Source organism: Episyrphus balteatus, chromosome 3, assembly GCF_945859705.1.
Source record: "Episyrphus balteatus chromosome 3, idEpiBalt1.1, whole genome shotgun sequence".
Classification (NCBI taxonomy): domain Eukaryota; kingdom Metazoa; phylum Arthropoda; class Insecta; order Diptera; family Syrphidae; genus Episyrphus; species Episyrphus balteatus.
Genome location: NC_079136.1, coordinates 41,826,794 through 41,852,131, shown reverse-complemented (window position 1 = coordinate 41,852,131; position 25,338 = coordinate 41,826,794). Strand labels below are relative to the sequence as shown.

Here is a 25,338-nt window from a genome sequence, read left to right as displayed (position 1 = left end):
AAATAAATTTCATAGTGTAATAAAGTGAAAAAAAAAACTATAAGTCAATATAAATAATTGTGACAACATTAACAAAATAAATTGAAAAAAAAAAGGTTAATCTGACTCTCTCTTAAAATTATCTGCTTCCGTTAAGACTTTTTGTTTCCTTCTTTCCCGGTGAGTGAAACATTTTACGTATATGTTCTGCCCATGAAGCATAATATGAAGCTACATTGAATCCCCATTTTTTGTGTCTCATTTTGCATACATGTTGCCGACTCTGAGTGCCTGAGAAATTCCTGAGAAATTCATCTTTAACTCCAGTTATAACTTACACTACGGACTGAATAGCAATTTCTAATTTTTTTAATTTGAATATTTTTGAATTTAAGGTATTTTTTTTACCAACAAAACTAATTAAGCTTTTGTTGAAACTATAAATCTTAAAGATTTGACGGTAACAAAAGAATTTGTTTTAAACAGTTATAACGCGAACCGTGTCTAAGGATACATTTAGAATAGCGTTTTAACGAACATTTTTAAGGATATATTAATGTATAGTGTTCACAGTAATGCTTAATTAAAAGAATAAATATAAAGTTAAAAGAGGAGTGAAAATCCAAATTTGTAAATAAATACGAAGACGTTACAATCTTTAATAACGATTTCTTTTAACCAAATCTTAAAACGTTTTGACCGAATTTAATTTGGTAGCAAAGTTATTTTTCTTTGAGCTTGATAAAATAATTTTTATAATCATAAATCGACAATAAAATGCAAAATAATAGGAAAAAAATTGGTTTCACTCTTATCATTTTGGCCACCACTGTATATCTTATATGTATATAAAAGAGAGTTTGTTTGTTTGAAAGGTATTAATATGTAGATGGTTTGTATAAAAAATAATACCTTTTCTCCCATCTTGACATAGCTGTCAATTTGTACGAGTGAAGGAACACTCTCCCTTTTTAACATTTTTAACTAAGCTTAATTTATAAACAAATTTATTAAGACAGGCTTTCAAAATTATTATTATCGTTTAAAGCCTAATTTTGAGTAAAACAAATAATTTTCAACAATATTCAAAGGAACTTATCGTGGTAAGTAGTAAACAAATTAATATAAACAGGGTTTTAAAATAAAGACAGTTTTCTTTTGAATTGGGACTTTGAAATAACTTATAATTTTAATCAAAGGGTTTTACCGAGGTAAAATTGAATTGGGAGAATCGCTCAACTCAAAGGGATTTTCGAAAAAGCAAAGTGACTATAGTGTATTTATCTTTGCTGTTTTTACTATAGTGGTGCAAAAATTTGATCCATGTTACTGAAATTTTCTTTTATTTATTTTCATTATAGGCTTGGAATCTGATTAAAAAGTCAGTGCAATGAACTTTTATGGGAGCAGGTAAATGGTTCGCAGAAATAAACTAAACCAGATTTTGTTGTGTCGGAGATTGTTTCATAAATATGCTGTGGATACGTATGCAAAAATAAAAAGGGCGATTAAATTTTATTCGTTTTAATCAAAAGAAGCTCGATCTGAGGAGTAGCCCACAGTTTGTCTAGTGAATAAAATTGCAGCAAATAATATCGATATCATATCAGCGGAGCTTCCTGATATTACGATTGATCCAGAATTGTTCGCGATTGTTGTAAAAAATATGCTTCACCATATGGAGCAATAAATATAGTATTTCCCCATGTATGATTGATGGAAAATGTTCGAAACGTTACCCAAGAGCTTTGATATCAGAAACAGTTACTGGCAATGAGGAATTCCCTTTGTATCGTAGGCGTTCCACTGAAGACAATGGAAAATCAACGATCGTGAAAATGAAAAATGTGAACTTTGAAGTTGACAATCAGTGGATTGGCCCATATTCACCGCTATTATCCAAGACATTCAAAACCCAGATAAACGTCGAGTGTTGTAATTCTGTGAATACATATGCAAATATGTGAGAAAAGGGCGCGAGGGCTTACTTTGCATTAGAATCTGTTGAAAGAAATGATGATATCACTATTTATCAAATGGGACGCTACATAAGCAATAACGAAGCAGTTTGGCGATTTTTTTTTAATTTCAAATATATGAAAGGTATCCAGCGGTTCTTCATTTAGCAGTGTATATGGGAAAATGGAGGTGTATATTTTACACCTGAAAATGCGGTTTCAAGAGCAGCGGAACCACCGCATGAAACTTTAACCGCATTTTTTTCGTCGTGCCAAACTGATTCATTAGGGAAAATGTTATGTTCAGAAGTTTTTGAATATAATACGTGGAACCCATCGGGGAACAAGTTTCAAAGACGAAAGCAAGGAAAGCCGGTTGAAGGGCATTTTGGTAACTTTTCTGCTGACGCTTTGGGTCGTGTTTAAACTGTGCATCAAATAAAGCTGAGTGTTTTTATTTTACGTTTGGTGTTAGTCAATGTTATCGGTCCAACTTCTTTCGCGACCTCGAGAACTGTAAATGGTACATTATGTGCAAGAGAAGCGCCCATTATAATGCTTCAGAACATACAGCAACCTAAACTTGGAAGACTGGCATTTGCTATAACCATAAATAAGGCGCAATGTCAATCTTTAAAAATATGTGGTACTGATTAAGAGAATCTTGTTTTTTTCGCATGCTCAACTAAATGTTGGCTATTCGATTGTAGGAAAACCATCTGCTCTATTTATACATATATGTAAGAGATAGAAAAACAAAAAATGTTGTATATTAAAAAGCATTACAATAAATTGGTTAATGTTCACTACAAAAAACAAATCCTTTTTTTGGATATTAATTTATATCCAAACAGGGGTTAGCTAGTTTATTGATAAAATTGTTAAGTTTAATTCTTTAATTTGTAAAAAAATAAAATTTTTGTTTGCGGTAATTTTTCTCAGTTCGATTTAAGCCGTTTTGTGTTTTGTCGTTGAATACCTTATTTAATAAAAATATAGGTACTGTTTCCCTCCGACACTTTTTCATGCTTATTCTTAAACAAAAATATGATTAAATCAGGCGACGCAGCTGCATAAAAATGTTCAAACATAAAACAGGACTTACTTATTTAATAATTTCAAGTGTAACAAGTTTCAAATGTACCTACTCTTTTTTTTCGGGTTAAACAATAAACACTCCTTGACATTCAATTGCAATGAAAATATGTATGTATAAATATAAATTACGTAGCATAAATTTTGATTTTGAGATCAGTTTTTTTATGGTTAAGTACGCTAGAAGACTTTTGACGATTATTTTTCCTGAGATTCAATTTCCTTACAATAAAAATTTTAAATAAAACTTAAATATTAAAAATAAATTCTTGTATATAAATTCAACAACTATACTAATCAACTTATTGTCTAAGATGTTCTAAAAGAGGTTCAATTAGTTCCATATTTCTTACCGCAATCAATCCGCCAGCATTACATTTTTCCTCCTCATCCAAATACGAAACAGGAATTGGTGCTTTAGCTTCTAAACTCTTTCGATAGTCAAATATATTACCACCAAGTGACTTTAATATAGCTTGTGGAGCACAAGTATCCCATTTGAATGTTGATCCTTTGCTCAGTAAATACAAATCTACTTCACCGGTGATGACTTTTAATGCTTTGTGGCCAGCTCCAGCTGAAAAAGCAAATTCATATCCCAAAGCCATGCATTTTTGGAGGAGTTCTGAATTCTCGGAGGTGGAGAAAATCCCTAAATTATTTGGTCGTAATGTAATGTCTTCGGGGCAATTGTGAGCTTCCATGGATTCCAGAGAAACTCCCCAAAAGAGCAGACTTTTGTAGACATTCTCATCGATTTTGTTATGAAAGGGTTGCGAAACAACTCCAATCATGGGTTGGCCGCTGCTTATGCTGTAGCCTCCTATTAGGACAGTTACACAATCTAGTCCAGTCGATGTGATGCCAGGGAAATTTGTAAAAATCGAATCCCCTGATATGTACTCGGAGGTTGCATCTACAATACAAAAGAATAACAAATAGTTATAATAAAAATCTATAAATGACTGAAAGAAATTATATTCACAATAAATTATATTGAGAATAAAAAGAGGAAAACTTTAAAAACCTTAGTTTTGGAATCGACAGTAATACAAGTTAATTTTTACTGAATTTAATGGGAACAAAATAACAGACAATAAAGTGATTGCAAATAAATTTAATGAGTTCTTTATCAAAAGTCTTAATCAAATAAACAGAGAAATACCAAGTAGTGTTTAATAGACTTTATGAAACATGTTTTAATTTAAAAAAATTAGATTCTATAATTAACTCTTTAAAATTGTTAAAAACATTCCTAACAAAAATGACTTTTAACTAAATGAATAAAGAATAAAAGACAGTTTTATAATAGTGGGTCCTACATTATTAAATATCATAAACTATTCTTTTGAAAGTGGCAAATTTCCAAACAGATGGAAAACATCAGTTATTACTCCAGTGGAAATAATTTAAAATTCAAATAAATGCGATGTCTTAAAGCAGGTCAATAAAAAATATTGGAAAAAATTCAAATTGAAAGAAAACTTGTTGCAGCGGTGCATAGTGTGACAATCCGCTTATCTAGCAGAATAAAATAATTAGAAGCGCTCACAGATTATAACGTTTCGAGGATTCTTTTGTTCAATATATGTATGTATATGGGTGTTTTCGATAACTTTGGCATTAACAGTGCCACCATCAAAAAAGATCTTTGATATTTAAAACATAGAGTTAGTTGGAAGCTTTCTGTGTCTGAAAAAAAAAAAAAAAAAAAATAGACGCCTCTGTACGCAAAGTTAGCACTCTGGAGGTACAGGGAATTTAATCTAAAATTAAAACACCCAAACATCAAAAAATTTGTTTTCTTGAAATTTCGAAAACTATTTTTAAAAAAGCATACAGATCATTTAATACACCTGTAAATGGCAACAAAATCGACACAAAAGACAAAGACGCTTCAAATTAACATTATAATCCTAATAATCTTGTTTTTGCTTATTTCCATATTCTGGAAGGCTAGTTCGAAAATGAAAAAAAAAATGTATGGGTGTCGCAGTTATGCGCAGCAAGTTAAAATGCAAAATTAAAGCTAAATGGCATATAAAGCTTTAAAATACATATGGATTCTCATCGAAAGCTCCACTTAATGTAAAAATTAACACAAAAAACACGATTTTTAACTTTTAAGCACAATAACAAAGTATTGAACATTAAAGGCTAAGAGCTGAAGTGAACCAAGTCACAAAAAGTGAATTCGGAGATATAACGAGTTAAAGTAAATACGTTTCCATTGAATCTTATGTTGAATATTTTTTTTTTTTGAACAAATGACAATTTAAATCAATTAGAAACACTTTTGGATCAATCTAATGAAAGACGTTAGTAGAGTCAAGATTTTGGCACTAGATTTGAATTTTTTTCTTTTTTTGACATGGTCCGTTTCAGTTGCGAAACTTAAACTGCTTAAATTTATATACTCCTATATTATATTTAATAAAAATCATACAAAATCTTCAATAACAGATAAAAAACACTTATAAAACCGGAGTAACTAAAGCACCTTTAAACCTCAATTTTACCTCAAAAAATCACAAATTCCAACTTTAAGATCAGTAATTTTTTGTTTGCATTATTCCCATCCAAAAATTTAAGCACACTTACTTAGTACAAGGTATTAACTCCACATAAAACCGGCTTTTAATTAAATTTCGCTAGATGAGCGATTTGTAACACTGTGCGGTTGTGAGTTAAGGCCCTGTTGTAGCAATTTTCAAAATTAATTGAACATAAGCGACTTAGCACCAATAAAAGGAGTCTGATGATCGGGTTGGTCTTCGTGAAATAGGTAAAACTCCAGCCTATGAACTTTCAATATTATTAATGATTATGATTACAAATGCAGCATCAATGTGCGTATGAAAAGCATACACAAACCCCTAATAATGATTTTCACTTACCATTTTTTATAAATAATAGAACACAAAATAATATGTTATACACATTTTCAATAGTCTTCCACCAAATGTTAAACTTGAAAATTAGATTAAAACCCAATTTTTCATTAGCCAGATAAACCTTATGTCGTTTTCTATTGACTTTTGAAATTTTTGTGTAAAAATCTCAGAATATGAAATCTAGTTTTGTAATTGTGTACGAAATCTGTGCGTATAAAAAAAATAAAACAACAACAAATGTTCAGATACATGTCAAACAGAGGAGTGTGTGTGAAAGTGCGTGTGTTTGTATGCGTGAATCTTGATAAAAATCCAGATTCAGATTCTAGGTTTTTACCTACGAATAAGCGTTTTTTATTCTGATAGTCTAACTGACGATTGAAGAATCAGGGCTTTTAGTCCAGTGCATTTATGATGTTCATACATGGGCGGCCCAGCAGTTTGTACCACCCCCAAATTTGTTTTGCTCATTCGATAGAATAGAGCATTGGCTGAATATCATTACCCTGATTTTTTGCACTCGCGAAATTCACCTTTCGACCGCCATCTTGGATTTTAGTTTTTGTTGAATATCTCGATTTCTATTTATGCTACATAAAAGTTGTGTATACAAGAAACGTAGGCAATCAAATTTCGCGTCTTTTATGTTCAGAACACTTTTTCGATATTCTGATTAAAAAAGTTACAAGCCAAAAAAAAAAAGGAAGAAACTGACAATTTTAAAGATTTGAGCACTTTATCAAAATTATGAAAAATTGTATCAAGAAAAGATTATTCGCCTTAAAATTCTCTACAACTCTGCTATACAATTTTTTTTTTGTATCGCTCTAATAATTAAAGTTATTAATACTTTTTTGGTAAAAAATACCCCTTTTTTACGCAATGAAGAGACTTAAATATAAAAAAATTGCAGGTCTTGAATTTTTTCTTGTAACATAAAGCTATAAAATACTCACTAACCATTTAAAATTCAAGATTTGGTAAAAAAAAAATTAAGAAAAAAGTAAAGATAAAAAACAAACAAAAAAGAGCATTTTTAACAAAAAAAAAGTATTAATAACTTTTGTATTTATAGCGATAGAAAAAAAAGTTATATAGCAGAGTTGTAGAGAATTTTAAGGTGAATAATCTTATCTCGGAAGGTTTTTTCATAATTTTTATAAAAAGTGCTCAAAACTTTAAAATTGTCACTTTTTTCTATTTTTTTTTTTACTTTGTTGGCTTGTAACTTTTTTAATATTCAGAATATCGAAAAAGTGTTCTGAACATAAAAGATGCGAAATTTGATTGCCTACGTTTCTTGTATACACAACTTTTATGTAGGATAAATAGAAATCGAGATATTCAACAAAAACTAAAATCCAAAATGGCGGCCGAAAGGTGAATTTCGCGAGTGCGAAAAATCAGGGTAATGATATTCAGCCAATACTGTATCGAATGAGCAAAAAAAATTTGGGGTGGTATAAACTGCTGGGTCAAATTATAAATGCACTGGACTTTTAACCACTAACTTACTCATTTAGTAAGAAAGAATTATTAATATACCTACAAAATTGTAAACAAAGGTTAAAATAGCAAATTATACGCTAAATAGATTCTACTTCTACTGCATAATGAGTGAGTATGGGAATTTATTGATTTTACCCAATCCGACTTACCAATTGGATCGATCCAAATGCCAATGTCGTTGTAGTCCAAATCGTCTGGTAAATCGGGTAAGTCTCCCACTTGGTCGGCATAGTTAACAAATCTATGCACTTCTTCAGCAAGGACATCAGCTGCCGATCGATTGCCATCGAGAACCTTTTCCAGACAATCAGCTGTCTCGGTTGGTGTCTCTCCTATCTCAACAGTCACAGTCTCTCCTATTTTATTTGTAAATGACGACGATTCTTCGCCTTTTATATGATCTTTCATTTCTGGAAACTAATCAATAAAAGAGTGAAGAGAAATCCCAGATAATTAAAAATTCCATTAAAATTACCTCATTTCCAATATAATGTCGGACAGTTTCTTGTATAAGAACATCTGCCAAGGTTTTAAAATCATGAACAAATCTCGGATTAGCTTCGTCGGATGATTTTTCTTGTATAAGCAAAGCTAAAAGGTCAGCATTTGCACGACAGGCTCTTGCAATATTGGCAGCCCTTTCGGTAACATTTATTAGACTTTTAAGTAAATTTTTCGACATAATTTTGCAATGGAATTCTTTTCGAAGACTTCTTCAACACAAATCAAACAAAATTATGAATAAAGTGCAGAAGTTTTCAGTTTCTTCATGCAGAGGAAGCCCAACTGCAATTAAGTATTTTTTTTTTTGCAAATTTAATTAGAAAATCAAGCAAAAAGAGGAGAACATAAAAGCTGAAACACAATCACGCTTTGCCGTCGATTTTGACAACTGCGAAAAGTTCAACTATAGGAAATCTGTGTATCCTCACACAATGACGCTTTTCTTACGTACGCTTTTTTTGACAAACGTAAGGAAACGTAACAAAGCGAGCAAAAGTTAAACCAGACTGAACTTTTGCTCGCTTTCTGACATTTAACAGACATAGTTACAGTCACCCACATTATTATTGCGCCAAATGTGAATAAAAAAAAATAAATTATTGCAAAACTATGTGTGTTTTTTAATTTCTCTATATAGATTTTGCACAAAAAAAACGACATCGAGATATTTTAAATCAAAACAATTTACGTATTAAAGACAAAAAAAATTTAATGATGTTTTAGACTGAGTTTTATTGTTAAAAACAATATATTTTGATTGGTTTTGTTTTTATAACTATAGGATTAAAGAATAAACAAATTTCTATGCATTTTTTAAACACATTAATATCCTTTTTCATTTTTCCACAATTAAATTAAGATAAAGACTTGGCCCAATAATTTTGTGAGTGACTGTTTTTTTTATTTGACAGCAGATTTTATGTTGCAATCAGCTGTTCAAAGTCAAAGTGACAGAAGCGCGCTTTGAGGATTTCTCAACGTAACGCAACGAAGCGACGCCCTGAAGCGTGATTGTGTTTCAGCTTTAAAATATGGAAATGGATGCCGTTCGACGGCTGGGACGGAAGGAAGTTAAAAAAGACGAATGCCGACTGGGATTAGTTTTGTCTGGCACAATTTTTTATTTTACTTTTTATGAAAGCCTGATGAAAATGGATGAAAATGAACAAGAACTTTTATGTATAATTTAATTTAAGGGTTGTTTTCTGGTTTTGATTTCTTGTTTATTGGGATTGGGATTGGGAATAATTATTTGTTGTTTTTACCCCGTTTGTATGACCGATTTAAAGATCGAATTGAAACTGAATCGAAATTTCGATCCAGGTATATGGAAGTACCAGATCGAGGAATCGAATTGAAATAGAATCGAAAACACAATTTTTCTTTTAAATATATTTGCAGTAAAATAGAAAAATCTAATCAAAAACAAAGTGCAAGTAAAACTAGATATCATAATACATACATACAGTAAAATTTGCAAATAAGAAGACAATCACACACAATTTCCACCATAAATTATATCTCGAGTATTCAATTCGTTTGGTATATATGCATATTTTCGATTCGATTCAGCTCCCCGAGTCGGATCGGATCGACAAATCCGGATTCAATTCGATTCAGGTATATATAGACCTAAATCCTGATTCAATTCGGATTCAAATCGCCATACAAACGGGGTATTTGTGTTTGAGCGTGTGAAATGGAAGACAAAGACAAACATTTTTTTTACAAAATTTGTGGTTTGTGGAGGGAAATTGGAGTCCACATTTTAGCGCCGTTCAGGAATAATAAGAGAGGTAAGGTAGTGCATATTTAAAGTAAAGAACACAATGAAGAATTTTAAATTGTATTTTTTGTCAAGGCGATACAAAGATTAGGGGCCGGCCGGTTGTACAAAGGTATGCCCAACTAACAACACAACATCTTTTGTAAATTGAAATCTCGCAGGTTCTACTTTTTATACAGCTTGTATTGAGCTTGCTTCAGAATTTAATTGCTTATAGAAGTTTGAACTTGTTTAACAACTTCTAATAAGTTTTTTTTTAAATACTGCTAATACTATGTTTCCACCTACGCTAAATCCAAAATTTAGCTAAGTAGATTTATAGTAAATAAATCTCGAGATTTATTTTAAATCTACTTCGCTCAATCTCAGATTTAGGTTTAGCTACCCTAAATCTAAGATTTTCACCTACTTTCAATCCGAGATTTAGAATAAAACTCGAGATTTATGCTAAATCTACACGGAGAAAAATTAATCTAGTATTTTATACTCCATATGACTAGTAAGGAAATTAAAGTAAAGAGCCCTAGATTTTAAGTAAAATTTACCTTACGTATTGAATATTTCTTGGCCCCGTAAAGTAATTTTTACAAGACAATTATGGTGAACAAAATAAAGTAGTATATACCTTACGAGTAGCAATATTTTCTTTACGTAGAGTAAAACAAACCTTCATCCAAAAAAGTGTAAGACTCTTTTCACTTTAAGATTCTAGTAAAACATATTTTACAAATTTAACTATTCTATGAATAAGTTTTACCTTACACTAAGGTCATAATATCACCTAATTCTAGGAATTTTCCCCATATCTTAATTGCTGTCATTTAAAAGTCTGCCATTTTGTTTTCCATTTGTTTTGGATATTTTTTTTGTATCCATATGCATTAACATCATTCAATCTAATTAATTCATGAAGAATTAGAAAAAAAATTGGATCAAATAAAGTCAATTACATTTTTATTGATGATATTTTCCTAAATAAAATTGTTTGTTTGCATCTTACAAAAATTATAATATAGTAATACATGTAATTATTGAAAAACATAACAGGGTCATACGTTACTTACTTCTAAATAGCTTTGAGGATTAAGTTCGTGTTACCTAGTTATGCTTTTCAATAATTACAAAAATTACCTTTTTTATTTTAATTTTTGTAAGATAAATGCATACAATTTTATTTAGAAAAATGTCATCAATAAAAATGAAATTGACTTTATTTGATCCAATCTGTAACTAAATTATATACCTTCCATAGAGAAGTTTAATTTACTTTAAAAATCAATATTTTCAACCTTATAGTAAGGTAAAATATGTACCTAACTTTCTAGTAATTTCTATTAGAAATTCATACAAAAAAAGGCTTTACTGTAAAGTTAATCATAAGCTATAAATTTACTAGAAAAGTAAGGTAAATTCCATTTTATTGGGGAGTCATCCCTATTTAAACTTTACATTAAAGTTAAATTTACCAGAAATAAGGTGGTTCATACCTTATTTTTTCTCCGTGTACTTAGCTAAATCTCGGATTTAGGGTAGGTGGAAACGTAGTTTACCGAAGAATGCTTGTTTTCGGATAAGCTTGGTTAGTGAATTTATAGAAGCTTTACAGAAATTACCAAGTTTTGTATTTGATTTTTGGTTTTGATATTGAATAATATTTAGCTTGGACATTTTTTTGTTTTTACATTTCTGCTATTAGAACTGATTAAGTTTTTGATTTCATTAATGAATATGCTAGGGCACAGTACACATAATAAGGTAATATATTCCCAACGTTGTCAAAATTTGTTTGTCAAAAATGGGCACCAATCTTTCAGGTCGGCCTTTAATTTTTATATTTCAATCGCAGTAAACAGGAAATTTGTTTTTGTTTTAATTTATAAAATGTCATTTAAAAATATTATAAATTGAAAAATAACAAATTTTCTTCGTGTTTCATCGTGGAAAATGATAAATAATTGTTTAAAAATTAGTGGTGTGCGTGGTTTATCGGTTTTTGTAGCTGACATTGGTCGCCAAAGTGTCATGTTTTGACAATCTGGCGACCAATGTCAGTTCGGAATATATTACCTTTTTATGTGTACTGTGATGCTAGGGTGGCCGAGTTTGTAGAGTTGTGAACTACCAACAAGCAGATTCCTGGGTGTGGTAAAAAAATTAGATATATACTTTTAAAATTATTATTAGTAGATAAACTAAAAACTATTGGAATGTTGTATATAACCTCAGATTATGAGACAAAATTCATGATATAAAACCAAAACAATTAAAAAAGAAAATTCTTTTTTGGTTTTGTAGTTGTTTTTTTAAATTTCGATAAGACATATATTAAAGACCTATACAAGCTCTTCCAAAACTATCTGTCAAATCTCAAAGCTTTGGCGGAGCTTCGGTAAAGCTTCGTTTAAGTTTCCTAAGTATATTCTTATAAAGGGTCAAACTTGTGTAACGTTCTCCTTTTCCCATGCCCAACAACCTTACTAAAGCCTAGTACGCTGCTGATGCGAAACGAAAAATTTTCAAGTCGACAACGAAAATGCTAAAGCCTGCGGTACGCTGTTCGCGCTAAATTTTAGCCGATATAAAATTCCCATACAAGTTATCTATAATTTGTATGGGATAGATTTTAGCTCCTCTAAAATTTTTCGATAATTTGTATGGGAGCTTAAATTTAGCGCGAGCTGCGTACCAGGTTAACGAAAAAATATCATCGAGTATTCTGTCAAAGTCAAAATAAAAAAATTCAAAATTATTTTAAAATCAAGAAATATCAACAGAAAATAATTTTTAAAGCAAGAAATAAATGAATTTAAAGTGAAAAAACCGTCAACACAGCTCTTGGAGTCAAGAAAAATGCACAGGATAGTAAAAAGTAAGTGACAAAAGAGTGAAAAATTTCGTTTCGCTTCATCTGCGTACAAGTCTTAAAAAATAAACTTTTTAAAAAAATAAAATCAATAAAATAATCTTTGAATCACCCTGCACTCAAACACTACCTTACCTCATTCACCAACGTTTTATGCTCTGCTCTGTTTTTATTTTTGATACTTTTTGTTGTTGTTGAAACTTGATTATCGACCAAACAAAACAAACAAACAAAATTCCATTCAATTTTTCAAAAAAGGAAAAAAGTACTTTAAAATTTTTATTAAATTTTTTAACAATACAAAAATGCTTCAACCTAAAAACAAATCTCGAGTAACTTTCTCCGATGCAAAACTCCAACACAACTCTACTAACAATAACTTTATACAAAGCATAAATGAAGAAGATCGTCGTGATAAAATTCTCGAAGGCGTCTTCCTCCGTAGCACCGAAGAGAATCCCTATTCCAGGCAAGTAAACAATTCTATTCAAATTTGTAATGAATTAAAAGAAGAAGCTAGACAAAGATTTCTCGATGAGAAACGACGACAGCAATTACGAGAAAATAATCAAGAATTAAAACAATTAGAAATTCAATTAAGAACTGCTTACATTAAAAAAGCAGTTGCTGGTCAAATTTATGAACAACAAGCTTTAAAAGAACAGCGAAAAGCTGAAGAGAAACAAGTTAATCGTGAATTGGAAGAAGCTCGTTTGAAGAGCGATGAAGCAGCTAGAAAGGTCGAAGAAGAGAAGCGTGCAAAAAGTGCTGCTCTCAAGACAGACCTTCAAGATCAAATAGCTACTTCCAATGCCAAACGATTAACTAAATACGAGGCTCTTCTCAAAGAGAAGAAAGCCATTGATGAGATTGTAAGAAAATGTCAAGAAGACAAGTTCAAAGAAGAGCAAGAAGCTTCCAAGAGAAAGCTCAAAATAAAAGCCGAAATGGAAGAACGAAAAAGAGCTCAAGAAGCTTGGAAGGCAGCTTCCATTCAAGCTTCTGAAACTGAAAATGAAAAGATTCTAGAGTTGTTAAGACAACGCGATATAGAACAACAAATGGCAAAGGAAGAAAAATTGAGACAACGTTTGCGTAAAGATCAAATTAGCGAAAAAATTGGCCAACAAATCCACGCCATTCAGTTGGAAGAAGCTAAAGGCAGAGAGTGTCTTGTAGAGCTTCTAATTGATGAACGACAAGCTAAAGAAGAGCTTGAATTGCGTGAGAAGTTGGAAAAACAGATGAGACAACGAGCACTCACGGCTTTGCAATTGCAGCAAGACCGTGAAGAAAAAGAACGTCGAAAACTGGCTGAGAAGAAGTTAGAAGAAGAGTTTTTCAAGGAACAAATGCGTGTTCTAGCTGAACGCGATAAATTGGATCAGTTATCTGATGAAAAACGAAGAAGGAAGCAGCTAGAGCATCGAAGAGCTCTGCAAGAGGCATTGAATGAGAAGAAACGTCTCAAGGCTGAGGAAATGAAGGAGTTCCTTACAGCGAGGGAGAAGGATCTCAAAGAGGCTGAAAGAGCGTATGAGATGACCTTCAATTTAAATTTTATTATATTCTTTTATACTTTTCTTTTTCTTCTTTTTTTTTTAGTGAAAAACTTGTTGAAGAGGAACGTAGTCGAATGATTAAGGAACATGCATCTGGTTTATTGGGATTTTTAGCTCCTGGGGTATTACGAGACTCGGATAGAACTCTTGTGTCTATTCCACCGAAATAATTATTTTTTTTTTAATAAATATATTTTGTAAATATTTCTTCTTGCTTTTTCGTATCATTGAAATTTCAAAATATTAAAATTTAATTATTTTATTTGATAAATTAAAAAATTACAGACAGTAAAACGTTAAAGGATGTTACTACTAGAAATGTTACACATTTTAGATACAAATAATACTGGGAGCTCAGATTGTGACACCGTTGCCGCAGGCTTTTTTAAAAAAGTAACAAAATATTTCAAAAAACTTAACAAATGGGAAAAAAGCGTAACAAAATAAAAAAAAAAGTCATAAATCGAATCTTATCTTATTTGAAAGCTTATTATTACGAAGTCTAGCAGGCTGCTGCAGCGAAAAAGGGCCGAAATAAAATAAACTAGTAGAATTTTCACTTTTTAAAAAGCAGAGCGAAATTTTTAGTTTGAGCCTAATATAAAGCCGAAACAAAATTTTATCAAAGAAATCAAACATTCAGAATTCTCGATGATATTTTTTCGTTATCATTTTCGCTTACGACTTTGAGGACTTAGAAATTTTTATTTATTATTTTTAATTGTGCCATTTTTGTGTAAAATTTTTCGTTTCTCATCTAGGTTTTAATTAATGAAGTTAAAAAAAAAAAACGTCTACTGGAGGCGGAGGGGAACTATTTATTAGGTTTTATGCCTTGCCTTTCTGAAAAATAGCCCTGCATTTTAAACAGTTTTTTCTTCTTGTGTATTGTTAAAAGATATTATAAATCTTCAAGCTTCAAGAGCTTTTACATTATAGATACATTTTAAGATTGATAACTGTTACTTTCGAAGTTAAGTGCATATTTTTTTTATGTTATTTGTTTACTGGGGAATTATTTAAAAACGGAAAGCCAGAACTATTTTCTTGGCTAGAGCGTCTAGCCTAAAATAAAAAATTTTATAATATTAACACATGAAATTTTCGCAACTCCATTCATTTTGTCCTTAGCAAATACAAATAGGTATACAAAAAATAGATTAAAAACGTTTTTACAGATCATTGTTGCCTGCAAAATAGTCAAAGTCATTGGATAAATTGTCGAAGAAAAAATTGCTTCCGGTTGAAATTTTCAATCTATTTCAATGAAAAATAAACAAAAATTTTATTGAAAAAAGTGTAACGAAACGGAAAAAGTAACATGGCAACAAAATTGTTAAACATTTCAAAAAAGTAACACTTTTGTTACACTTGTAACATTGTGGCAACATTGAGTGACGGACTTAGCAGTATTTATATTCAGTTTGAATAATTAAATTTTAATATTTTGAAATTTCAATGATACAAAACGTCTTTTTCAAGACTTCTATTATTGAGTTTTAAGATATTTTACCATATAAAAAAAGAGACAAGCAGATTTAATGATTGTAAAGAAACCTTAAGAGGCTTAAACATTTTTTTTACATAATTGTAAGTAAAAATATTTAGTGTTTATTTGTTATTTATAAGAAATTTTATTTATAGAGTCCTGAAGAAAGGTATATTCCTACCTGAAACGTCGAATGATACAAGTAGGAAAATAAGAAAAGACCTCTGTAGCCCACAAAAAATTGAATTTATTATTTTTTTTTTAAAGATTTTTTCTCAAATTAAATATTACGGTAAGTTGTCGTTAAATTTTCAAATAGATTTACCTTTTCTGTAGTTTGTTGAAAATTCTTTGTTCCTTTTTTCGGCCATTTATCAAAAGTAGAAGTTACAAAGCACTTATAAAAAGGAAGTTATTTTTTGTTTGATTTAAATTTTGTTAAAGAGGAGGGGGATAAGGAAAGGACAACATTTTTTAAATGCAACTAACTTTAGTATATCACAAGAAAAACTAACCCGGAAATTTATAAAAACCAACCACGACCAAGTCATCCTTGCAACTGCAATTGTTGCATGTATCGATTTTTCGCATTAAACTTTGAATAGATAATAAGCTATTGAAAATTTTGCATATATACATAAAGCTTCTAGGTAGGTAGGAAGAAGGTTTGGGAAGAGGTTTGATTAAGTTTGTCTGGAAACTCCCACTAACCTTATAGAAGTAGGTAGTAAATTTTTCCTGGGCTATAAATGGCAGGAACGGAGTATAATTGAGCTTTAATAGACTTTCTGAAGTTTGTTTGTCAACGCCCATGAACGTTCTAGAAGTAGGTGGGAAATTATTCCTGGGGGATGATTTGCCTGACAACACGTAGAGAGTTGGTGAGCTTGCATTGATTGTCCAAAGATAGGAGAGAGATACATATCCTCAAATTGCTCTGGAATTGGTTCAAAGTTTATTATGATGCACGATAACCTTTTAAATTTGGAGTGCTTTCATTTTCAAGAAGTTGGTATACCAACTTTGAGTTAACCACCCAGAAATCCGGATGTGCAGTGTTGCACAAAACTAAAAATTTTGAAAAATTCTTGACGATTTGGTTCAGATAAAAAAACATGACTTTTTTTTAGTTTTTCAATGGCTATGGACACTTAAGGATTCGATAACATACATAAGGTCTTTTTTTTTTGATTTGATTTGTTTATTTCATCAAGCAGAGTAACATCTCTTATAGACTAATTTTTAACAAATTAATGTAAATAATATTAAATAATATAAGTAAATAATGATAATATATACAACTATAAATATAATTTAAAATTTAAAAATACAAATACATACAATTATTAGAAAACTGAGGTGAAGCAGATAAATAACAATAAATATTACATCAATTTAAAGAAAACTATTGATAATATTGTAAGACCATCATCAAATTCTTTTTGAAAAATTCCCTGGATATTTTCCAAAAATATCAATATTATCAATTGCAAGGTTTGTTTCTCTTATACAACGTGCAAGAGGTTCGTTTCTACCATAATTGGTTCTGTAAAAATTTTCACGAAAATGAAAGTTAACTCGGAGATTTCTAGATGGAAAATAGAAATTTATACGCTCCAACAACTGAGGACAATTAGAATGGAAGTTGATTAAATCTTTGATAAACATTATGCAAAAATATTTTCTTCTTAAATCAAGCGTTTGAACATTGAAAAGCAAGCATCTTGTTGAATATGATGGTGTTTCAATATTCCAGTTCAATTTAAAGAACAATAAATTTGTAAGTCTTCGTTGGACTCTCTCAATCCTTAAAGAATGGGTTTCATAATAGGGATTCCAAATTACACAACAGTATTCTAGTATCGATCTTACGAGTGAGATATAAAGAGTGTTTATCGTGAATGGGTCTGAAAAATCAAGAGTATTTCTTCGAATAAACCCCAGCATTCTGTTAGCTTTATTAACTATGTAGTCAATATGATCGGCGAATGAGAAACGTACGTCCAAAAACACACCCAAATCTTTTTTGATCGTTACCCTTTCTAATATGACATAGTTGATATTGTATTCAAAAACTATTGGATTCAGTTTTCTGTGGCAAGTAAAACTTACACATTTTTTAACATTTAAAAGCAATTGATTCTCATTGCACCAATTAACAAGACTTTGAAGGTCTTGCTGAAGAAGAAGACAATCATTAGTTGATTCAATTGACCGAAAAATTTTAAGATCATCAGCATACATAAGATATTTAGAAAAACTGAAGTTGGAAGGGATATCATTTATAAAAAGAATGAAAAACAATGGACCTATATGGCTTCCTTGTGGGACACCAGAGGTAACTGTTATTTTCTTTGATCTTAAGGACCCAATTTTTACAAACTGAGTTCTGTTACACAAATAGGAAGAAATCCATTTGATAAAGCTAGAGTGAAATCCTAGCCTAGAAAGCTTAAAAATCAGGATTTCATGGTTAACTTTGTCAAAGGCCTTAGCAAAATCAGTGAAAATAATGTCCGTCTGCAAACCATCACTGAAACCATTTATGACGGAGTCGGACAATATAGCAAGATTTGTAGCGGTCGATCGACCCTTAACAAATCCATGTTGTGATTCAGATATTATATTTTTAATCATGAAATTTAATTTGTTACATACCAACATTTCGAACATTTTTGGAATCACCGAAAGCTTGCAAATTGGTCTATAATTTATCACATCCTGCTTTGATCCTGATTTATGTACCGGAGTTATATAAGAGATCTTCCAAGTATCTAAAAACTCACCGATATTAAGTGATTTGCTGAATATCAGAAAAAGAGGTAGAGCTAAGGAATCGGCACATTTATTTAATGCAATGGGAGGGATACCATCAGGACCACCACCTTTATTAATATCAAGCTTATTTAAGGCTTCAAAGATATCAGAAATATCCAAACTTATGCTTGATATATCCACAACTTCAACAGGAGAGAAATCCGGAAACTTTGTAAAAGAGGAGTTTGAGTAAACAGAGCTGAAGAAATCGGCAAACAAGTCACATATCACACTCGTTTCACTAGATATATTCCCAGAATACTGCATACAATTAGGAAGACCAACCGATTTCCTTTTTGAATTTATGTATTTCCAAAATTGCTTACTATCGTTCTTGACTTTGGTTTCTATTTCTAAAATATAGCTGTTGAATAGAAAATTGTTCAGACAGTTAAACTCTAAATTGCATTTTAAATAATTCTGTCGATAAGCAACATTATTTTGATCAGTTTTGTATTTCTTGTAAGCTTTATTTTTCCTGTTTTTTAGATTTATTAGCCTTCTATTAAACCAAAGTGGATTCGAATAAGACCTAATTGTTTTTTTTTTAATGAATAAATCAAAAGCAGCTTCAAGTGAGCTCAAAAACATATCAAACGCTTGACTTAAACTCAAATTCTCAAAAATGTGTACCCATTGTATCGATTTTAAATGGTTATTAATAGCTTCAAAATTTGCACGGTTATAGTTATAAGTGAAATCAGACGATTTCATTGGTTGTTTAATAAATGATAGAAACTTGCAATCGATAATAAGACATATGTGATGAATTGAATTTTGAACGCCAGGAAAATCATTTTTATTGACATAAGCTTCGAAATTAGTGTCCACAAAATACTAAGTCTAAAATACGGTTTAGATTGTTATTTAGATTGTTTATTTGCACGAGATCAAATCTACACTTTCATGGAAAAAATTCACCTCCACTTTATGTTGACCAAAAACTAACGCAAGTTAGGCGCTTTATTTCTTTTTGTGAGTTATATCAGGGTTATGATATTGGTTATGAAAGAAGTCGTTACTTTGAATTGTACTCTTCATATATGTTTCACAACGTAGTTAATTCATTCACTACTTTCAGTTTAGTTCAAAAACAGCGTATTAACAGATTTTCTTAAATTGCATCCCATTGAACACTTACGAATTTTTTCAAAATTTTTAATTTTTCAAAAACGGCTGTTGAAAAATTGAATTTTTGGTTTTAAGTGTTGATTAATAATAATTGCTACAAAATAACACACAAATTTTATTTTAAAATTTTGTTTTCAAAAAATTATTTTAAAATTGTTTATAAAAAACTCCTCAAACGATTTTGAAAATAATTTTTCAAAAAATGCATCTTGAAATTTTAGAGCAAGTTCGTTCTACCCAGTCGTGCATTTTATTTTTTCAAATATTAAATACGAAAAGAATTGTCAAAAATTCTATTTGTTATCGCCAAGTACGCGGATCGAGCTTAATTTTTGCTCCTGTAAAAAATTCTTTAAAAAATTTAGCCGAAAAACATTATTTTAGCTATTTAAGAATTTCAGAATTTGCTCAATAACAAAACTCAATCTTTTCTTAACTCTAGATGATTTTTATGTAGGTATGGTATTTTTTTTTTAGAGTCAAAAAATTTAGCAAATGTTTCCACCTAGGCTAGATCCGAGATTTAACTACTAAGATTTACACCTACTTTCAATCCGAGATTTAGAATAAAACTCGAGATTTATGCTAAATCTACTTAGCTAAATCTCGGATTTATACTATGTTTCCACCTGCGCTAAATCCGAGATTTAGCTATGAATGAATGAATGAATGTGTTGTGGGGGAAAGTTGCACTGCGACCTTAAAGGTCTATTGTGCCCCCAAATTTGGCTGCAATTAACTACTTACAGTACAGTCTCCAGTTTGATACTTTTTAGGTATTTGATTAACTGGAGTATTTCTATCGACGGTAGATCTTTACTTGTTACCTGGTGCTGGCCCAGGTATCTGTGTCGATTGTGCATTAGTGCTTCACAGTTGCCCAGTATGTGTTCTGGCGTCTCTTCATTATTGTTGCAGAATCTACAGGTGGCACTGTCTGCCAGGCCAATGTTGTTGAGGTGTTTTCTCAGCTTGCAGTGGCCTGTAAGGATCCCTGTTATTATTCTCAGGTTGTTTCTACTCAGGTTAATGCAGGTTTTAAATCTTTTTTGGTTGTAATTCCCAAGTAGTGATTTCGCCTGTCTGAGTTTAGGAGTCTCTTTCCAAATTTTAGTTCGTTTGGCCTCCTCATCGGTTTTTATCATTTGTTTGATCGTGCTGTCTCCAATTCCGCAATATGGTTCTGGGCCCATAAGAGGTGCGGTTGCACCTGCTTTTGCTAAGGAGTCTGCTACTTCGTTCCCTTGTACTCCAACATGTCCGGGAACCCAGTACAGTGTTATTTTATTTGCCTTGCCAAGCTCGTTCAGCTTCTTCACACATTCCCATACGAGTTTGGAGTTGATGGCGTATGAGTTTATAGCTTTAAGTGCGGCCTGGCTATCAGACATGATGGCAATGTTTTGGTTTTTGTATTTTCTTTCGAGATTACGTTCTGCACATTTATCTATAGCGTTGATTTCCGCTTGAAAAATGCTAGGAAACTGTCCCATTGGAATGGAAATTTTGGTTCTAGGCCCAAATATTCCTGCTCCAGTTCCTATTTGGAGGCCTATCAGTGGAGAGCTTCCCGGAAAATGAGTGTTTAGTAACAGTGTTGACTTTTGCTCTTCGTTTTCAGTAAAACTGCCGTCCGGTTTACGCAGAGCTAGCGATTTTATAGTTTTTTCTTTTGCTAGTGCTTTATGCAGTCTTGCTGCAGCAGGAGTAGAGGAGATACTCTCACAGAAGGTCCTAAAACTGTTTCTTTTGACTCTTCTTATTTCTTTGCTGTAGTTAGTCAGTTCTGTCCTGTACTGATTCCACTCTCCGGTTCTTTTCGCCTCATTAAAGAGTTTTCTTACACTGGATCTTAGTTTTGACAGATTTTTGTTCCACCAAGGTGCATCTTTCTGTCTTTTCATGGGCTTTATAGGGCAACTGAGTTCGAACGCCTCATTTATTGCCCCACTGACCTCATTAACTATTTGCTCCAACTCATAGTGACTTGTTGTCGTTCTAGCTGGACCAATTTGTTCAAGGTTGCTCTTTAGAGCAGTTTTGTAGATATTCCAGTTCGTTTTTCTTGAATTTCTTCCAGAGGTATTCTCTGTTTGAAGGCCTTCAAGGTTAAACGTTATTATTCTATGATCAGACAGTGAGGGTTCGTTGGAAACTTTCCAATCCCTTATTAAGCTGCTTACATTCGGGGTTCCGAATGTCAAGTCTAACACTTCGTTTCTAGTTCTAGTTACAAAAGTTGGGGTATTCCCTACATTGAATGTATCTAGATTTTTTTCGATAATAAAATTTAAAAGGTACTCACCCCTTTGATTAATATCGGAACTACCCCACGTAGTATGGTGAGCGTTGGCGTCGCATCCAACCAACAACGGTAGTTTTTTATTGTTGCAGTAGTCAACCAGCTTCTGTACTTCAGCAGGCGGTATGTCGTCATCATCACCCGCAAAGTATGCTGCAGCTACAACCATCGTGCAGGGATTGTCCTCGATGTATATCTGGGCTTGTATTGGAACAAGGTCCCGCGTCATAAATTCTGAAAGACATATAAAATTTATATTATTTCTGATCATTATGCATGTTCTGGGCGAGGTGCTTCTCGTGTCCCATATTAAATTGGAGTCCTTACTTGTTAGGCCCCTTACTTGACCCCCGTTAATCCAGGGTTCTTGGATCAGCACTAACCCCAGGTTATCCGCCGTGAATTTCCTTGCTATGACAGCCGAAGCCGCTTTAGCATGGTGGACGTTAACTTGGGCTAGCCTGGCACTGATCCCGCGTCCGGTCATTTTGCTTACAGAATCGGGGCGAATGCCCCTTCATCTGCAAGCAGATGTTCTTCCTCCTCTTCAGTTGGAAGCGCTTCATCCGGGCTCACTCGTAACGGAGAGAGGTCCATGCCCTCATCTTCACCGTTCACTGAGCCTTTCTCCATCTCGGCAACTTGGTTTACCTGTACTACGGGAATACTTGGAGGGGGTGGTGGTGGTGGTGGTGGTAAGGGAATAGGATTTATTGGATGGGGGGTTTTTGGGGTTTGGTTGGTGGTTGGAGGTTGGTCTGTGGAGTCAGAGGTAGTTGGGTCATTACCTTGATGGTGTGTGTTTGCCTCTACATTATTTTTCCTGAGGCCAGTTATGGGGATTTTCCCGAACTTAAAATGCAGTTCATGACCTGCATTTGTAATGGTTTTGGCAGAATTGGTGTCGATCTTTGCCACCAGTAGTTTGCCTTTGCCTTCCGCCTTGCTCTTGATGATTTTCCATGCTTTAACACAAAGTCCATCATTTTGAGCTTCAATCAGGGCTAAAGATTTCTGGTCCTCCTGATCCTTACTTCTTGGAAGGAACATAGTTATGGTATGCAACTTGGGAATGTTTTCTCCCAAGCATGCAACCAGAGCAGTGCCCTTCCAAGTGCTAAGTCTTGCGGCTTTCTCTTTAAGCCAGTCCGCTGTTTGTTGACCAGCACAGTCTACAACGAGCAGGCCTGTTTTAAAGTGAATCCCGTTAAACTGTAGCTTATGTTTCCAGCCTAAAGACACTTCCTCAATGATCGCCTCCTCGAGTGCTGTCAGTTCATCGGTACCAAGAGTTGCGTCAGGATATTCTTTTGGTAGAATAGCTATCCTTACGCTTTTGGTGGTATTGGCGTACGACAGTGGTCTCTTGCTAGTATTCAGCGCGGTGTTTGATCCCGCTTCTGCTGAGTTGCCCAATCTTGGTTTTTTCACCTCTTGCCTTTGGGGAGGGGTAATATGGTGATTTTTCCTCTTACCTTGGCCCTGGCTTTTGAGGGACTCAGCTAAAAGCTCAGCTCTCCTTTCCTCCACCCTCCTTTTGGCTTCTTCAGGGGTTTTCCCTTCCGCCAAAAGATCGAGGTACCGCCTTGTAGCCGCTCCACTTAGACCCTTCCTGAAGGGATCATCCAGGCCACCTGGTTCGCCCCGTTTCGGAAGAACTCTATCTTTTGCCTTCTGGCTTCTGCTTGGCTTCTTTTGGCATTTTTCGGAAGCTGATTTTGAGGATGGGGTGTTCCTATCCCTGGTGCCATCTTTGGCTTTGGCTACATCTCTAGATCGCCTGGGAGGTGTTCTCTCTTGGCGAGTAGAGGATGTAGTTCGAGTAGCATTTTCTCTTCGTCTAGGAGGTGTTCTCCTTCGACTTGAAGTAGATGCTTCTCTTCTATCTGCCCGGTTTCGTTCGTCCCTAGGAGGTTTTCTCCTGTGGTCCTTACTACTTCTCGGTCTCGAATCGTCTCCATGAAGATTTCTCTCCATCCGATCCGCAATTTCATCCGCGGTGGCATCCCGCTCAATGAGGAATTTTTTATAGTTTTTATTGTTGTTATATTTTTTAGACATATAAATCCCACGAGTAGCTAGAGAAAGGTAGGTCCGCCATATTAGAGCTCCGCATAATATGGTAAGGTCTTGGTTACACTTTGATTCGACCCGGTTTCAAAGAGGCACCGTTAGAATACAGCCGGATACCCCTGGCTGCAAACCATCCAATAGGCACGGTTACGTAACACCCTGGATTAGGGGTGGCAGTTCTTAGTCGTAACTCCTCAAAATCACTGTCAATTTAGATTGCTCCAAATCAACAGGTCAGATGAATCTTTGAAACTCCAGCCTATGCACCACGCCAAGGTGACTGCCGCGCAAAGGCAATCTCGAGATTTATTTTAAATCTACTTCGCTAAATCTCAGATTTGGGTTCAGCTACCCTAAATCTAAGATTTTCACCTACTTTCAATCCGAGATTTAGAATAAAACTCGAGATTTGTGCTAAATCTACTTAGCTAAATCTCGGATTTAGGGTAGGTGGAAACGTAGTATTAGGGTAGGTGGAAACGTAGTATCGAATTCAAACACTGAAAATCTCAATTTGATAAATTAATCCAAGGATTTAATGTTTTGTTCAAATTATGCACCCAAAATAAATTATGTGTTAGTTCCATACCCTACTAACAATTTTGCTTCTATAATGCTTTACAGAAGCAACAATTGCATCTGTAAAGCTTTATAGAACCAAAATAGTTTGTCGGGTAAATTTTGTATAATTTGCATTTATCTTTATTTTTCAAAATACTTGTCAAAACAACTGAGCACTGTGAAAATTAATTTTACATCTGGATTTATAAAGTTAAACAGAGAGAAGTTTAAATTTATTTGGATTGAACGAGATTGAATTTAAAAAAATTGGATTTAAGATTTTGGATTTAAGTAGTGAATATTATGGATTTCGATTAATTTTTGACATTTAAAATTTCTTTAAACTATGGCTGTTAAAATAGATATATTGCGAGACCAAGTTTTTATGAAAAACTCATTTTTGAAAAAAAAAAATGGGTTACGCCACTTTTGTTCTCATAGCCTCAAATATGTTTAGTAGGAAACAAAAGTTATTTCTATATCTAAATTTTTAAGAAAATTTGGATGGGAGCTAAAATTTAGATCGATCTTTTTTGCAGTCCTGTGTCGGAATATGCGATCGCGAAGACCTGTAGTTTTCGTAATTACTAGTTTTCCATTAGTAAAAATGAGATGATCTCATACAAATTTGGATGAAATAATTTTCACCTCAAGTCGCAGACCTTCGATCGCGCCCTATTTTCCATTGTTAATAGGTCTAGTACAGTATATCTATAAAAAAGAGATATCTATAAAAAAAAATCCGAACTCCTTTTAAACTCTAGCCGAAACAGGCTTTTGACCTTTTCACATCATTTATAATAGGTAGGTATTTT

The 25,338-nt window shown here is 32.8% G+C and overlaps 2 protein-coding genes across 4 annotated transcripts; one reads left to right on the top strand and one right to left on the bottom strand.

Moving 5' to 3' along the window:
- Positions 1 to 2,116: 2,116 nt before the first annotated feature.
- Positions 2,117 to 16,123, bottom strand: LOC129915532 (inositol polyphosphate 1-phosphatase). 3 transcript variants are annotated; one of them, XM_055995116.1, is made up of 4 exons: positions 15,965 to 16,123; positions 7,911 to 8,221; positions 7,585 to 7,852; positions 2,117 to 3,948 (listed from the first exon to the last, which is right to left on the bottom strand). In XM_055995116.1, the coding sequence occupies exons 2-4, from the start codon at positions 8,115 to 8,117 to the stop codon at positions 3,335 to 3,337; spliced, it is 1,089 nt and encodes a 362-aa protein (XP_055851091.1). In that variant the 5' UTR covers positions 8,118 to 8,221; positions 15,965 to 16,123; the 3' UTR covers positions 2,117 to 3,334. The 3 variants fall into 3 exon arrangements, with proteins under 3 accessions (XP_055851091.1, XP_055851092.1, XP_055851090.1); XM_055995117.1 differs by lacking the exon at positions 15,965 to 16,123 and adding an exon at positions 9,069 to 9,177; XM_055995115.1 differs by lacking the exon at positions 15,965 to 16,123 and having other exon boundaries at positions 7,911 to 8,602.
- Positions 12,770 to 14,354, top strand: LOC129915526 (meiosis-specific nuclear structural protein 1-like). The gene is made up of 2 exons (XM_055995106.1): positions 12,770 to 14,122; positions 14,194 to 14,354. Exons 1-2 carry the CDS (start codon positions 12,894 to 12,896, stop codon positions 14,318 to 14,320), a joined length of 1,356 nt encoding a protein of 451 aa, XP_055851081.1. The 5' UTR covers positions 12,770 to 12,893; the 3' UTR covers positions 14,321 to 14,354.
- Positions 16,124 to 25,338: the final 9,215 nt, after the last annotated feature.

Bases quoted from the DNA above. Each gene is read 5' to 3' on its own strand.
- LOC129915526 (XM_055995106.1), top strand. From the start codon at position 12,894: ATGCTTCAACCTAAAAACAAATCTCGAGTAACTTTCTCCGATGCAAAA. The intron at 14,123-14,193 runs GTATGAGATGAC...TTTTTTTTTTAG, and splicing joins CTCAAAGAGGCTGAAAGAGC to TGAAAAACTTGTTGAAGAGG.
- LOC129915532 (XM_055995116.1), bottom strand. From the start codon at position 8,117: ATGTCGAAAAATTTACTTAAAAGTCTAATAAATGTTACCGAAAGGGCT. The intron at 7,853-7,910 runs GTAATTTTAATG...TTTATTGATTAG, and splicing joins GACATTATATTGGAAATGAG to TTTCCAGAAATGAAAGATCA. The intron at 3,949-7,584 runs GTAAGTCGGATT...TTTGTATTGTAG, and splicing joins CATTTGGATCGATCCAATTG to ATGCAACCTCCGAGTACATA.